General features: G+C 32.5%; 2 protein-coding genes across 2 annotated transcripts; both read left to right on the top strand.

The window, feature by feature from the left end:
* The first annotated feature begins 2043 nt into the window (after positions 1–2043).
* On the top strand, positions 2044–7067 carry LOC101220451 (28S ribosomal protein S29, mitochondrial). Its single transcript, XM_004145252.3, has 7 exons — positions 2044–2487; positions 2562–2722; positions 2877–3088; positions 3543–3797; positions 3913–3999; positions 5607–5779; positions 6574–7067. The coding sequence occupies exons 1-7, from the start codon at positions 2120–2122 to the stop codon at positions 6683–6685; spliced, it is 1368 nt and encodes a 455-aa protein (XP_004145300.3). The 5' UTR covers positions 2044–2119; the 3' UTR covers positions 6686–7067.
* Positions 7068–11059: 3992 nt separating this feature from the next.
* LOC105434509 lies at positions 11060–11608 on the top strand. Its single transcript, XM_011650216.1, has 2 exons — positions 11060–11290; positions 11381–11608. The coding sequence occupies exons 1-2, from the start codon at positions 11060–11062 to the stop codon at positions 11606–11608; spliced, it is 459 nt and encodes a 152-aa protein (XP_011648518.1).
* Positions 11609–15164: the final 3556 nt, after the last annotated feature.

Below are 15164 nucleotides of genomic sequence, written 5' to 3'. Positions count from 1 at the left end.
TTTGAAAAGACATATTATTATATTATTATTTGTATTGTATCTAACGGCTAATTAAGTTTAAATCTCAACCATTCATTTTTCTTTTACTTATATCTAATGACCCAAATGATTTTGAATTTATCTTTCATCTCTTTTTAAATACTTCACATTTACACAAGATCACAACATCTTTACAATCCTCAAGCAAAAAGCCAACATTGTTATTCTCTCTAAAGCTTCCAATTTTTATTCTTTTCATCTTATTCTTGAGAGCTTCTTATTGTATTGTGAGGATTAAATTTGTGAGCTTCAAATTGTATACTCACTCTTTTAGAGAGTTTTCTTTTGTGTGATTTAAAAATTTCATCATATTGTAACGGTTGGATCCTAACCCGTGGAAAGGATCGGGTTTGCTCTTGAACCCGAAAAAGGAGCAAGAATCGGTTCGGCTCAAATCCGTGGAAAGAGTCCAAAGAAGATTTTTAATCAAAATCCCAAGGGGTGCTTGGGAAAGTGGATGTAGGTTGAGTTTAACAGAACCACTATAAAATTACGGTGTCTTCTTCTCTAACTCTTTTCTAATTATTTTTTAATTTAATTTTAGTTATATTATTATTATTGGTTGAGTTTGATTGCATACTTCCATTCATATCTTTTTATCAATCTTGTTATTTAACAAAGTTTACAAAGTTCTTTATTTAAATTTTAGAAAACATCTAATTAGTTGATTTTACTTTTTATTTGTCAAAAAGTTTATTTAAACCCTATTCACCCCCCTCTAGGGTTGCCATACCGATCCAACAATCTTATACCTAGATGAATGATATTATATTTGGATTGTCAATTTTTTTTACCTTTTTATGTGTCCCAAATCTGTTGTTTATAACATCATTCAATACTTGACATATACTATATTTGAAATTTTTTTAAATTCTATTGGTTATTATAAAGTTCGGTTGCTTAAATGACAGTGATTATGATTCAATGATACTATTTAGGAAATCGTTATTTCCCTTTATGGAAGGAAAACTTTCATTGTTAAATGCATCATAACTATAGCGAAAAATAACAAATAAAATTTTATGAAAAGATCCTTAAATGAACCATTCTATGGAAGTTTTAATTTCAATTTATTATTACGTTAAATAAACCATTTTATAGAAAAATCGTTAAATGCATAATTATAGGGGAAAATACAATATTAATATGAAGTTGTTATTATATCAAATGACATTGATATAATATAGGGAATAATTGTTACATGCATAATTATAGGGAGGATACAATATTAATATGAAGTTGTTATTATATCAAATACAAATTCTTAGAGAATGATATAATTTTAAATTCAAATTTTAGAGATTTTCCAACTAAACTTTTAAAATAAAATGACAAAAAAAAATATTTATTACTATATATATAATTCGAAATAATGAAGGATAAATATGAAAAAATTGTGTATTTGTATGATATAATAAAATATTATATTATCAATCATTTTATGAATAGCAAAAAAAGATGAATTAAATAGCTATTCTTGTATATAATATAAAAAGAAATTGTTAATCATTTGGTCTGAACCCTACAAATCCGAAAATCTGGTATAAATTGAAGACATAATCTAGTAGGTGTTGGTTAAATGAGATCATTCCCGAATATAAATATTTATTTAATATTTTTATAAAACTCCATGGTATGCAAAACACTGTATTCGTAATTCTGTGTTATATTCTATTGTTTTACGTTGGCACATATACACTTTATGTCTATAAAAGGATAAAATCGGTTGGAAAATTATATAAAAAAAATCTACTTCCACCGATTTGATTAAAAATCAAAATATTTGTAGGATGGACTATTTTTCAAATTATTATCTATTATTTTGTCACAATTCAAAATGGGAAAATAGGCCAGCCCACGATCATCTTGCAAGCCTATCGGTTATTGGGTCATCACATTATGGGTTAAATGAGCAACAAGAATCACAATTTGCATGGCCCGTAGCCTTCGTTCAAATTAAGTTACAAAAGTACGACTCTACCCCGAAAATATGCAAAAATAACAACTTATACCCATTTGTTAGGAGGTCACCCGCGTTCTGCAGAATACCGTCTTCGTTCCCATCTCCCACCGGCCGAAAATGATGCGGTCAATTCTCAGAGCAACAGCTGCAGCCTCCAAACACCACTTCTCCAATCGAAACCCTTCTCCCATCCTATCTCTTACTTCAAATTACTCAGCTAAGACCACCAAATCCCCCGTCAAGAAAGGAAAGAAGGGCAAGTCCGAGGCCGATGCCAAAGCCGGCGATGACCCCTCCGCCCCTGCTGCTGCTTCCAACGACTTAGATGCGGCTCTTTCTGATGATAAAATCCGCGCCCGCCGTCTTGCTGCCGAGGAAAATGATACCTCACTCGATGTTGGCCCGAATGGCCGCCCACTCTTTACCTCAGCCTCTTCACTCTCACAGCTCACTCGCAAGGATGCAGGAACTTATTTCAAATTAAAGTACGTATGTTTTCTACATTGTTTATGAGTGCATGTTTATTGGGATTTTTATTCATTTCTTTGCGAAATGGAAGTATGGAAGGACTTAATGAGGTACTGCCGGAGGGTTTGCCTATGGGGATGGTCAAGGAGTTTGAGGAGTCTATACGAAGTGCTGTACTTGTGCGGCAGAGTTTCTTGGATCTCCGTGACAATTTCAGGCGGGTGGTTGATCCTTCATTACTGTCTCCGGCTGGTATTACTTTGCTTCTACTCTCATGTCTTCAAATGGTTCTCGTGTTATTTAGTTATATCGAAGATACTGGTAATTTAGGGTGGAGACTGGACTCTTGAACGTCTGAATCTTTGGTCGAACAAATATATTTAGCTGTTCCTATTCAAATGTCCAGGTTCAAAAATTAGAAAACAGATCGTCTTGGATGGTCCAGTTAATTGTGGAAAGAGTATTGCGCTCGCCATGCTCGTTCAATGGGCTCGCGAAGAAGGGTGGTTAGTTTTATATGTTCCTAGTGGACGTCGGTGGACACATGGAGGGTTCTTCTTTAAAAACCCTCAAACAGGACTTTGGGACACACCCGTTCAGGCTGAAGATGTTCTGAGAGTGAGGACTTTTTCCTGCTACTTAAGAATTAGATTGAAGTACTGGCGTGTTTTTTTTTTTCAGGATCTTCTAGTGCATTTGTCATGATTATGCAGGTCCAAATTTCAATAGTTTTCTTACTGAAGTCTTTGGGATCGCTACCTCATGTTCTATTTTTCCGTGTTTTCTAACTCTCAAACCTTGCATTTCCATCGGATTTAGACATGTAGTTTAATGCTGTATTTCCTAATTTCATTGATGGATGTTAATTCTTACTAAAGGTTGTTGAGAATCTTGACAAGGGAAATGATCTCTCATGATCATGATTATTCATGGTAGCTGACTGGGAAATGTTTTGCCAAGTGTTCACCGTTTTGTGATGAGCTTTCAGGAGATGATGTGAGGACTTGGGATAAATATATAATACTGAACAGTTGACTTATATACTTTTCTTTCGCGGGCTGGTTTGAACCAGGATTTTGTGAAGTACAATGAGACCCAGTTAAGACAATTGCCATGCCAAATATCTGAACCTATACCGTTGGGAGAGGGCGCTGGTGTTGGGATGGCTAAAGGTGCTGATTCCATGAGGATGCCTGAAGGTTCTACTTTATATGACTTAATTGATACTGGAATCAAGCACACTCATGTAGCTGTTGGGGTGGTGGTTCGTTTAAGAAAAGAACTATCGCTTGTGAAAGATATTCCTGTGCTCATTGCTATTGATCAAGTGAGACACAAAACTACATCTACCCTTTATTTGATTTCTAAAATTAAGTTTCTTGGACGAATTAAATCTTCCAAAACTAATTTAGTTGCAATAATGATTGTTACTTCTTGTCCAGTATAACAACTGGTTTACATTCAGTGAGTATGAAGAACCCGTGACTGTTCGTTCAACTCGACCAATACATGCTAGAGAACTTGCAATGGTTAGTACTACTTCTTTAGATTGAAAATATTGTGTTCTAGTTAATTCTGTTTATTACAATTCATTGGGCGTTCCTAGGATATCATATCGGTTTTTGTGTCTCGTGCATTTTAGCTAGCCCCTCTACTTCCATCGTTTTTGTAGTCCCTTTGCCTTGAAATTTCAATTTTTGCTTTGAAACTCCTGTCCTTCACTTCTTTACTTATTTTTCTGGTTAGATGTTAGAGACTAAAACACGACAGATAGGGCGATATGATTCAAAAAAGGAAAGTAAAGTTGAAAGAATTATGGAATGAACGATGTTTTTGTGTACACAAGTGAAGAAATATAATAGTTATAGCTTTTTGTGGGAGTCTTTCTGAGTTACTTATAATTTTGCTGCGTGTTTCAAGTTACAACTATGTTTTCTCTTAATCTTTTTTTATTTGATTTTTCCTATCTTTTTCTTTTCCTATTTCCCATTTAGATTAGCTTTGGAAATGCATGGTTCAATTTTATATGAATTTTCTTAGGTTTTGGATTATCCCATAAAAAAGAAAAAAAAAAAAAAGAGGACAAAGAACGGGTTTAAGGCAATGGGGCTCATCAATAGAGTATCAGAATTAGGGAGTACAAATAGATCATCAGGAGAAAGAGAATTGGATGGCTCATTCAATAATATTCTGTCAATGGCACAACTTGACCAGTGAGTTAAAAATGGAAAACCCAAGTTCAACAATAGTTCAGATGTTTGGTTGTAAGTGGTTGGAGGATGTAAAAGTTAGGTTCAAGTACACGTTTGGCTCAAATTTAGTTGTGTGCAGTAGGTTCTTGAAACTTAAAAATTTATAGTTTTTAAATTTTTTATATAGTGTCGGGACTGAAGAAGAATTGAATCATATTCTTTGAAGTTGTGCTTTTGCAACGTGTACTTGGAGTTTATTTATTTCTTCGTGTTTGGTCCATTTAGCCATTGAGATTCAGGGAGATGGTTAAAGAGTTCCTTCCCACCCTACCCTTCTGCGAGAGGGAGAGGTTCCTAATTCCTATGGCAAGTTGGGGTTGGTGCGGAATTTCAGGAGGAGAGGAACAACATATCCTTTAGAGAAGCTGAGAGGGGGTTCTTGTGACATTTGGTTCCTTTGTCAGGTTTCATGTATCTCTTTAGGTGTTGTTGATGAAGTCTTTTTGTAATTGTTTTCTAAGTCTTATTCTTCTTGACTAGAGTAATTTATCTCTTAAAAGAGTTCTCTTTTCTAGCCTTGGTGTTTTTGGATGTCATTGTATTCTTTCAGGGTTGACCCATTTTAATTATTATTATTATTTTATTACTATTACTTTTTTACTTTAATAATGTGTTTGAACTCTGAAAACCAACTGATTAATCTTTGGATTCTCAAGTTCCGTGTGTCTAAATAGGTTTCTAATCTATGAGACGCTATTTAAAGTTCAAAGACTTGTTAGACTCAAAATTAATAACTTAAAGACATTAAAAGCTCTTATCGTTTGGAAATGTGTGATATTTTTAAAGTAAAGGTGCCTTGTACCCATTAAACTCGGCTTTAGAAGTTTCAAACAAAAGATTTTTTTTTTTTCTAATCAATGATGAGAATTTCTAATTTTTGGCAGGTAAAAGCTTTTAGGTCTATGATGCATGACGATATGATGGTTGGTGCTTTCTCCCATTCAACTGCTGTAGGAAAGTTGCGTCAAGACTTGCCAGATGTTCCTCTAGGTGCACGTGTTAATTTCCCTCGCTACAGTCTTGATGAAGCGGCTTCTGTTTTCCACTACTACCTCAGGTATGCTTATGTGGTTCTTATTTTGAAAGCAAACTAATTTCACTGAAATAAATTAAGAATTTAATTTTAACTGAAAAAATAAAGGTTACAAAAGATTTGTTTGATCAAGGATTTAGAATAAGCCCCCTATTTTGCTATTAGAGTAGATCAGAGTTTTTAAAAAGATGGTACGCCAACTCCCGTCTTTTGACCTATATTCTAAAAGCTTTCTTATTTCGACGTTCTCAAGTCTTATTGATACTGGATGAACTAGAAAGCTCGTTAATAACAACCAACCTAGGAGAATCGTGTAGGTACAGATTTCTATTAAGAAAAACAACTGTCTTGGAAAACTATCAAAAGTTCCATCAACCCTTGGAAGTTTCGTTGCTGCAGATTAGAGTTTCCTTGGCCAAAACAATAGGTTGTTGCATAATTTTCAGTTGACAAGGTAGGGACACTGCTAACTGCTAAGATTGAGGATCCCTTTTGTAATTGTTTACTGTATACATTAATGACCGTCGTCAAAACCTTAATTGGTGGGAAGGTTGATGAAGTCTAATTGCTTACTGAGTCTTTTCTATGGGTAAGCATTCAGTACATTTGAGGGGATTAATAGTAATGAACAAGATGCGTATTATCTGTAAGATGAATGACGCCTATCTCTTTTTAGTCTAAAATCATTTGCATATATTCGTCTGCTTAGTCGCATACTTACTTGGGCATGATTTTCATTAGCTCACAGCCTGGTTTCTTTGCAAATGTTGCATTGTAGGGTATTGTTTGCTTTAGTTAGTTGTTTGTTTTCTTGACAGACAAAGACTGATACGTCGTGAAGCCTTCTCTGAGGATGGCTGGAAAAAGATATACTATTTGTCGAATGGAAATGGAGCGGAAATGCGGTGGTTGGCACCATTGATGCGTTGACAACAAAGAGGCCGATTTCCTTCCTGCCTGCTCGACTGTGGACTCGGTACCATTGCTTAGTTCTCATGCAGATTCGTTACCTCAGAATCAGATTCCCCTAACCTTCTCACTCAATATTCTACATATCATTGGTTTGCTGCCCTCTAATACGGAGTCCACTGTTTGTATATGTAAGCTAAGGGCCACATCAGAGAAGTAACCTTTGGTAGGGCACAATGTTTAGTCTACATGCCTACACTTCGCTCTTCTTGTTTTTTTTTTTTTGTTTTTTTTTTGTTTTTTTTTGTTTTTTTTAATTATTTATTTTAAATAATATATTTTTACATACATTCTTCAGTAAGCTGTCATCTTTAATAAGATATTTGCCCATTTTGGTAATTCATTTTGCAATAGTCTTAAATACCATTTTGTCCTTCAAATCTTTTTTGATATACAACCTTTCCCATATAAATTTTAGTTCCTGGGCATATCTCCCAATTACCATATCAATTTCAGTTCATGGGTGTTGGCATGAGCATAGTTCAAACTCAATCAATTGAGGCATAAAAGATCATGGACTGTTACAAATGGCTATTTTCTTTTCTTTTATATATACACACAATTATACGGTTTAGGAATCGAACTTCAACATCTAACTGACATGTTAATTATTGTTAACTTCAATTTTGATCATTGTCTTCTATTCCAAACATATAATTTAGGTAAGATGAGTATTGAATACGTATACCATAGAAGAAAAAAAAAAGGCATTTGTAGAATATTGAAACTTTTAATATTTGTTTTTAAAGATACACGTCTTGGAAAAAAAAATGTTTCTGATTTTAATATGGCGATGAATTTATTTGAAGTTTTCTAGTAATGGTGTATTGGATTGGGTTAAGGAGATGATCAGATTTTTTTGTTGATCAAATTGACAACCCAAATGACCTAAATAGGATTTGCAACCCAACCCAAACCCTTAAAATTCGAATTTGACTGTTTCTTTATTTTCTCTTAAAAAAATGGGTTGTCAAGAGAATAGTAAATTCGGACTTTTACTTTGAGAAAATAGCAAAAATAATTTTAAATGGTTAGAATCGCAAAATAACATATATTACATATAATTAAAGTCTATGAAAAAATATTTTTTTTTCGAAAACATAAAAATTAGAAATATTGTCGTTAATGGAAAACTTCACATAATGCCTAAAAAATTTTAAATCTATGCAGACGATCATTTTTTTTCTTAGACTTCGACCGCTTATTTTCTTCTTTCATTCAAAACCATAAAGAAAGTTTGAAATCTAGATTTCTTCCGAAGCACATTTGGACATTCCGCGATTATTCCAAATCTCTTCCTCTTCTTCAGCTGCTTTACTTTGCACTGCTTTTGGAAAAATTTTGCATGCGTTTACTTCATATTTAGGTTATTTCGAACTGTCTTCTATTTCTAATAAAAAAATCCGGCGAACTAGTAGTTTCTTCAGTTTTAATCAGATTCTTTGACGCCATTATAGTCCTTTAGTTGCCTTCTTGATTCAAAATTCTTGTTTACGCTATGTTCACTCAAAATTCTTGTTTGAATATTGCCATGCACAACATGGTTAGGACTGTATTTTGGAAAAGTTGAATATCGTCATTGTTGTCGACTCTGTTATTTTGGAAGGTCCGAAAGAGAAGAATAGTTTGAATAAAAGAATTATTTTTAATTATATGATATATATAGTGATAACAATCGGTTTGCTTTTACTTATTTATTTTTTTATAAAATAAAATGTACAACAATTATGTCCTCCATTTTAGGAGTAAAAGAAAAAAAAAAGGATTGCTTTGTATTTTGAGTTATTCAAGTTGGAGGAGCTTGGCCCGTGAGTCTATTTTTAAGTGTGGGGCTGCCGATCGAAAAAGATTAAGAGGAAGGTTAAGTTTGATGATGAAGAACACAAGAACTCTAAGCAGTGTTGAGTTTCTGGAAGTCACAGAACTCAATACTTTGAATTTAAAGTTAAAATTTTGAGATAAGATAACTAACTCATTTTTAACCAAGTTTCAAAAAGGAAGTTTTGTAATTTGAGTCTTGGATATATAGATATGAATTTTTAAAGTTGATAGTATTTTTTTGGGAAGATTACAGTGTTCTGGGTTGTTCTTGAGGTTGGTCGAGCATCAAGGTAAAAAGGGTTGTTCATTGCGCAAGGTAAGAAAATAAGTTATTTTGGGTGATTGGAGTGTCATGCGAGATGGTCAAAATGCATAGCTGGGCGGCAAAGGGAACAATGAACGTTGCATGGCACCTCAACATACAAGGAGGCTAAGCGTGCACAACAAGCACATGGCCAGACACCTCGATATTATGCGTGCACACATGCATGTCTGTCGTCCATGTCTTGTGGCCAACAACATCATGACACCTAATTTTGACAGTTCTAATGTTTTTGGAATTTGTTTGAGTAATTTTGATTCTAGAAGGTTGGTTTAGGTTTAAATCCTCAATTTTCAGGAGAAGAAAGTATTGGAAAAATCTATAAACCGTGTACTGCGAGTGACCTTTAAGTGTTTTGTAAATGGTTTCTAAATTATTTAAAATTCATTGTTAATATATATGCTTCCAAATGTAAATGTTTAAATGTATATGCTGAAGAAAGTTATCTGATTTCAAAATACAAGCTTAGAAATGCTTTTAGTATGCCAAAGGTATTAAAAGATAAAGATTTGCTCATGAAAGCATGTTTTGCAAGCAAAGTTATTTGAATATGAAAGTTTAAGTATGATTTGTAAACCAATGATATGAGATTTATGAAGTATGAGATTTGAAATGTTTAAGTCTATACCAAGCTTATTATGAGATACATATTGCAACCTTACGGGAGTATTATAGTTCATGTGCACAGAGGACCTATGTTGAGGGTATTCAATAGATACTTAGCTTTTTCACCATTTGTGACTAGGTTTGAGATGAGAGCCTCTTCGGACGCCTAGCTTTTCCATCTCCTAGCTATCTAAAGGATAGGACACTATTGATTCCTAGGTCATTCGTCTTGTAAGTATCACATCATGAGATAGGGCTTGCATGTCTAGTTTCTCCATCTCGATTGTATATAAATATTTATGGTATAGCAAGACAGTGAAAAGTTTTATATTTCAGAAAGATGTTTTATATGAGTTTGTCTTTCTTTAAAGTTTGTATGATTGTTTTATTCGAGCATATGTTTAAAGCATGTTTTATGAAAGCTAGTCACTCACTGGGCTATCTAGCTCATGCTTTTCATTTATTTTCAAACTTTTCAGGTAGAGACCGTGGAATTGGTACCTTACTCCATCACCGATATGCTAGTGGCATAGTTTTGAGTCCCTTCAGTATGTGTTGTTTTGAGTTAGCCTTTTGGGTTGTGTATAAATATAAACTTGGAGTTTTGATTTTGGGTCATTCGAGTCTATTAGGTTTAACTCTGATGTTAAGTTATTTGTATTTATGTCTATATTACCTTAGTGATGTTATGTAGTTTGGTGGTTGTTGTCGTTTATGTTTTCTCTGTGTTGTCCACTCTAAGTAGAGGTAAGTTTGGGGTCAATAGTTGTCACTGAGGTTAGATGCGACATTTGTTGGCCAGTTGCACCATCTCTTGGGTTAAGAATAAATGACATGGGAGGGGGTGTGACAATTATGCAATCAATTATAGGAATATATAGAATGGTTTACGGTAATTATAGTGTATTTGTATATTTTGGAACATGCTGACTTATAAATTGTGTTTTACTGTGGTATATTTCATTATTGTGATTGTTGTTAACTTAAAGATTAATACTCATCAGTACTAGAAGTCGGTGTACTTGATGTCTCATGAACGGAGAAACGAACCTCTAAAAATAAACATCCAAACAATAAACAACATAATAGAGAAGATCAAAGAAAAACTTGGTGAAAGATTGAAAACTAGATTTAGGGAGGGAGTATTCGGCCACTTTCTGAAATTTTCCATAACAAACTAGTCATCCCAACTATTGTTGCATCTCATTCAACATATGTGCAAGTTCAAATTGACCACCTAACTACATTTCTTCATAGAGGATAGAGTACTTAAATTTCAGCTGGGAGAATTTGCCCTAATTACACGCCTAAACTACCAGGAAATATCATATGTTAATAAAGAGGATATAAATGGTGGGGGCGGCTGTAAAGGGTTTTTTCGAGACCCTAAAATCAGTAACAAGGCATTATTTGGACACTATATTTAATATAAGCACAGTTGAAACAGATGACGATAGGATAAGGATGGCCAAATTATAATTTCTAGAGAGATTCCTACTTCCACGACAATTCTCAAAGAAGCAGAAGAGGATTTTACAAAGGGCCAACAAGTTGACCGTGTAGCTCACGTGTCGCTGAGTAGAGGCATGCCCTCTACAAGCCAGTTTGATGGACTAGCCAAGATTGTTGAGAAGATTAAACAAAACCAGGAGAGAATGGAAAAAAGTATGCAAGATATGATTGGATTCTTCAAGTTTGTGGAAGAGAAAATGGATAAAAAGTTAGAAGAACGACATGACAAAGTAAACAACATTCTTGAAGACATCAAAAGGAAGCAACCTTCTTCTTCAGGTGCCCAGGAGACAAACGAATATATGGTAAGCATAATCTTTAAACTAAAAGTTATTTTTCTGATTATGTGTATATGTAATAAACTTTGAAAATACATTGTATTAATTGTGATTCAGGGAGCAAGGTCTTTTGAAAAGCACCTTGATAAGGTAGAGGAGGGCAAAGAAGAAGAGGACGAAGAAGAAGATGAAGCTGCAAACCTGAACATGGAATCAATCAATCAAAAAGACCTTGAGAAAAAGGATGACCATGAAGACAGTGAAGGAAGGGGAGGCATGGCTGAAAGTGGGAACCAAGGTTCCGGAGAGCCGGTTGGTGGACAAACGACATTGGCAAAACCATAAATAATACCTCACAACAATAGGAGAGATAGAGAGCAAACGTCGTATAAGGTAATTTATAAAATAAATTATACTACATTATGTTAAAACTATTTAGCACACATGTTTGAAACTAAAATTTGTACATAACTGTAATAGGCAACAGAGGATCCCGATGAAGAAATAAACCAGCTGATCATGTCAATTGATGAGAAGATTATATATGATGAAATAAACACACACAAAAAAGATAAAATGCAAATGGTATAGTGAATGACTGATATTTTAAGGATTACGAATCATTATTACATTGTATTTCCGACTCTGACTACATTAGATAGGTTATAGTGTCATCAATGATATGTATATCTTTTTGTTGTGAAACAGATGTATCTATCTATTAGCATCATGGACTATATATTTCTATAAACTATATAATTGATATCTATATAACTTGTGGTTGGATCACTTAATTGATGAGTTGGTCATCGTGTATGTAGATTGTACTATAAGTGATATACTGACGAAATACAATGTATTTGGGATGAATGGAATATGTGTGTATTTGAATATGTCTTTGAATACATGATTTAATATGCGTTTAATGACTATATGAAAAATCATATATTATACATGCTTATTACGTAGGTTATATTAGGATCAATTGTATCTATACATGCTTATTATGAAAAATGGTATCTGATTAGAAACATCAGCGACTTGTAATCTCTACAAACTATATATTTGAATCCTATTTCATTTATGGTTTGAGTACTCTATTGATGAGCTAAGTAGTTCGTTTATAAAATATTAGTATGTGCATGGTCAATCCTCCTTAAGTTCAACAACAAGCATAATAATAAAAAAAAAAAGTGCAACCGAACTTTGGAAGGAAAAAAGAAAGACAACAAATGACAAAGATAATAAGATAAATAATATAAACGTCGGGTTTACAACTTCGAGCATGGTACATTTAAACTTTCTTATGCTACCAAATTATAGGTTAAAGGAAATTTTCCAAGTTTTAGAACAGGCTCTCAAATATAGATGAAAAAAATCCAGCAACAAGAGTTATATTAAAACACGTAAGAATACCTCATACTAAAAGATGCCTAATTATATTGTGTAAGTTATAAATCGTATCTTATTAATGCAGTACATTTTTTTAGTTGAACACAATCGAGGAAGAGTTGATAAACATGGCAGAGGATAGGGAAAAACGACTAAAGATATCAATCGATAACCAATATAAAGAGATTAAGCCAGCAACCACCGGAAAAAGGATAGATGCAACAAGAGAGAAAACAAACACATCATCAAACAACGTGAAGGATAATGCATATCCACACATGCCATCATTTGATTTGCATGTGAGTAAAATTTGATAATTTGTCATTAAAATTTTATGGTATAGACTCTTCAATTTATGAAATGATTTTTGTTTTGTTGGTTTATTTACATAGGAACAATATATTTATTTATTTAATCAAAATCTATTATTATTTTTAGATACATAAATTTTAAATGCACTGTAGTTGTTATTTCAAATCATTAAAATCTGAATAAAAAATTTGGATCTACTTCAAATGGTTAAATCTGAAATGCATGTACATAAATATAACATGATTGTTCAAACTACCCAATATGTTTGATTTACACATTAAAAGAAGATAATGTCATGACTTTCATATTATGACAACCTCAATGTATCTGATTTGAAAGCTACAATACTTAAGTTTAAAACAGACAACATACAATATAGTATACTTCAAATTGAACATGCTCGGGTACCCTTAAAATATAACAAATACTATGTATGTTAATGAAAAAGGATAAATTTTATAGGAACCAACCATTCGAATTTGATTTACAAATGAAGAAAAAATCAAGTGATAAAAGAATTGTAACTAATACTTATAGAAAATACTAAATGATAACCTAACGTTGAATGACTTCTTTACAAGACCTACAATTGTGACCTCGTTGACCACACCTGCTGCAACGAACAGTCTCCTTTACATCGAATGTCAAATGATGTGCAATTGGACCTTACTGTAACAACTTCAACCAACAAATCAATCACTTTTTAAAATACTGACTTAGTTTTGAACTTTACTCCCACCTAAATAGGTATTCAATGTGTGGTGAATCAAACGCATCAACGTCAATAATCCATGATACACTATGTGAACGTTGTTGTCTAGTTACTTCATTGTTCAAATACGGAATATTTTCAACTGAATCAGCAGATGCAGAATCAACCACCACAAATAAATCCTTGTCGAAAAATTTCGACAAAACCAACATAAGCCAATACACGTCCTTATCTTCAACAATCTGAAGAAGGTTTGAACTTTCTCATCCGTCCCAATAAAGAGTCACCCGACACACAGAAAGATATGAAGATGGGAAAAGTCTACCTTGAATGCATTGTATGAATTTTTGAAACAAAGATGAACATGGAACGTATACACCAACCACGCGGTAGTCAATATGTCGAAAATATTTCACTCATCTACCATCAAACACAGTCTTCACACGTTGGAGTGTCATGACAAATAATGCTAAAGGATAGCAGTAAAAGAAATCCAACACAATCGTACAAGAAAGTCGAAGCCAGCCATAAAAGAAAGTTGTATATGCAAACCCAAAAATATTCCCTCAAATAAAAATAAAATTGAATATTAATGTAATTCAAAAAACGTCTCATAAAAAACTATTTAATAAAATTAGTACAGTTAAATAATTTTTTCAGATAAAAACCACCATATTATCATGGTTTTTGTGGGATATTGACATTTAAAATCAAAATTTTAGTATTTTGGCGGTTCCAGATCAAAATTTAAATAACAATTATGAAAAATATATAAAGGATATTATCAAGATAATCCTAAAATTTTAAAATTATGTTTGCCATAAAAATCAATCTAACTAGCACGATTTTATGGATGATAAAAAATTTCTTAAAATAATCATATAAACACTAAATGCATCCTAATTATAGACATAAGATACAATTTTAATTTCAATTGAATAGTTAAATGCATAATTGTAGGAAAAAATAAAATTTTAATATCAAGTTGTTATTATAGTAAAGGATGCAATCCCAAATTCAAATTTTTGAGATTTTTCAACTCAATTTTTAAATTCAACTCATAAAATAAAATTTATGACTATATGTAATCGAAAAATATTAATTTTTTTGTTAGCATAAGAGATGATAGTTTGAAAGAATTTGAAATCATTATAAAATCTAAAATTATTTCAAATTATTATTATAAATCGTATGATATAATAAAATGTTAATAAATATTAACAAAAGAGAATGGTGAAATTATATTATCATCATTTATGGATAGCAAAAAGAAGATGATTTAAACAGCTATTACTATATATATATATAATATGAATTATATAAATAAATTGTTAATTACTTTGTATTCCTAATTTTGGCTTATATTCCATTCTTTTAACCTGCACAAATATTATATCTATCGGATATAAATTTTCCTCGGGATAAAATTAACTAAAAAAATCAAAAAAATTATATCAAACAATTTTGCTATAAATCTAAATATTT

This window comes from Cucumis sativus, chromosome 1 (assembly GCF_000004075.3).
Source record: "Cucumis sativus cultivar 9930 chromosome 1, Cucumber_9930_V3, whole genome shotgun sequence".
Taxonomy (NCBI): Eukaryota; Viridiplantae; Streptophyta; class Magnoliopsida; order Cucurbitales; family Cucurbitaceae; genus Cucumis; species Cucumis sativus.
This window is presented reverse-complemented; position numbering and strand designations above follow the sequence as displayed.

Coding starts and splice junctions, on each gene's coding strand:
- LOC101220451 (XM_004145252.3), top strand. CDS start 2,120: ATGATGCGGTCAATTCTCAGAGCAACAGCTGCAGCCTCCAAACACCAC. Junction 2,488..2,561: donor GGAACTTATTTCAAATTAAA/GTACGTATGTTT, acceptor GCGAAATGGAAG/TATGGAAGGACTTAATGAGG. Junction 5,780..6,573: donor GTTTTCCACTACTACCTCAG/GTATGCTTATGT, acceptor TTTTCTTGACAG/ACAAAGACTGATACGTCGTG.
- LOC105434509 (XM_011650216.1), top strand. CDS start 11,060: ATGCCCTCTACAAGCCAGTTTGATGGACTAGCCAAGATTGTTGAGAAG. Junction 11,291..11,380: donor AGGAGACAAACGAATATATG/GTAAGCATAATC, acceptor ATTGTGATTCAG/GGAGCAAGGTCTTTTGAAAA.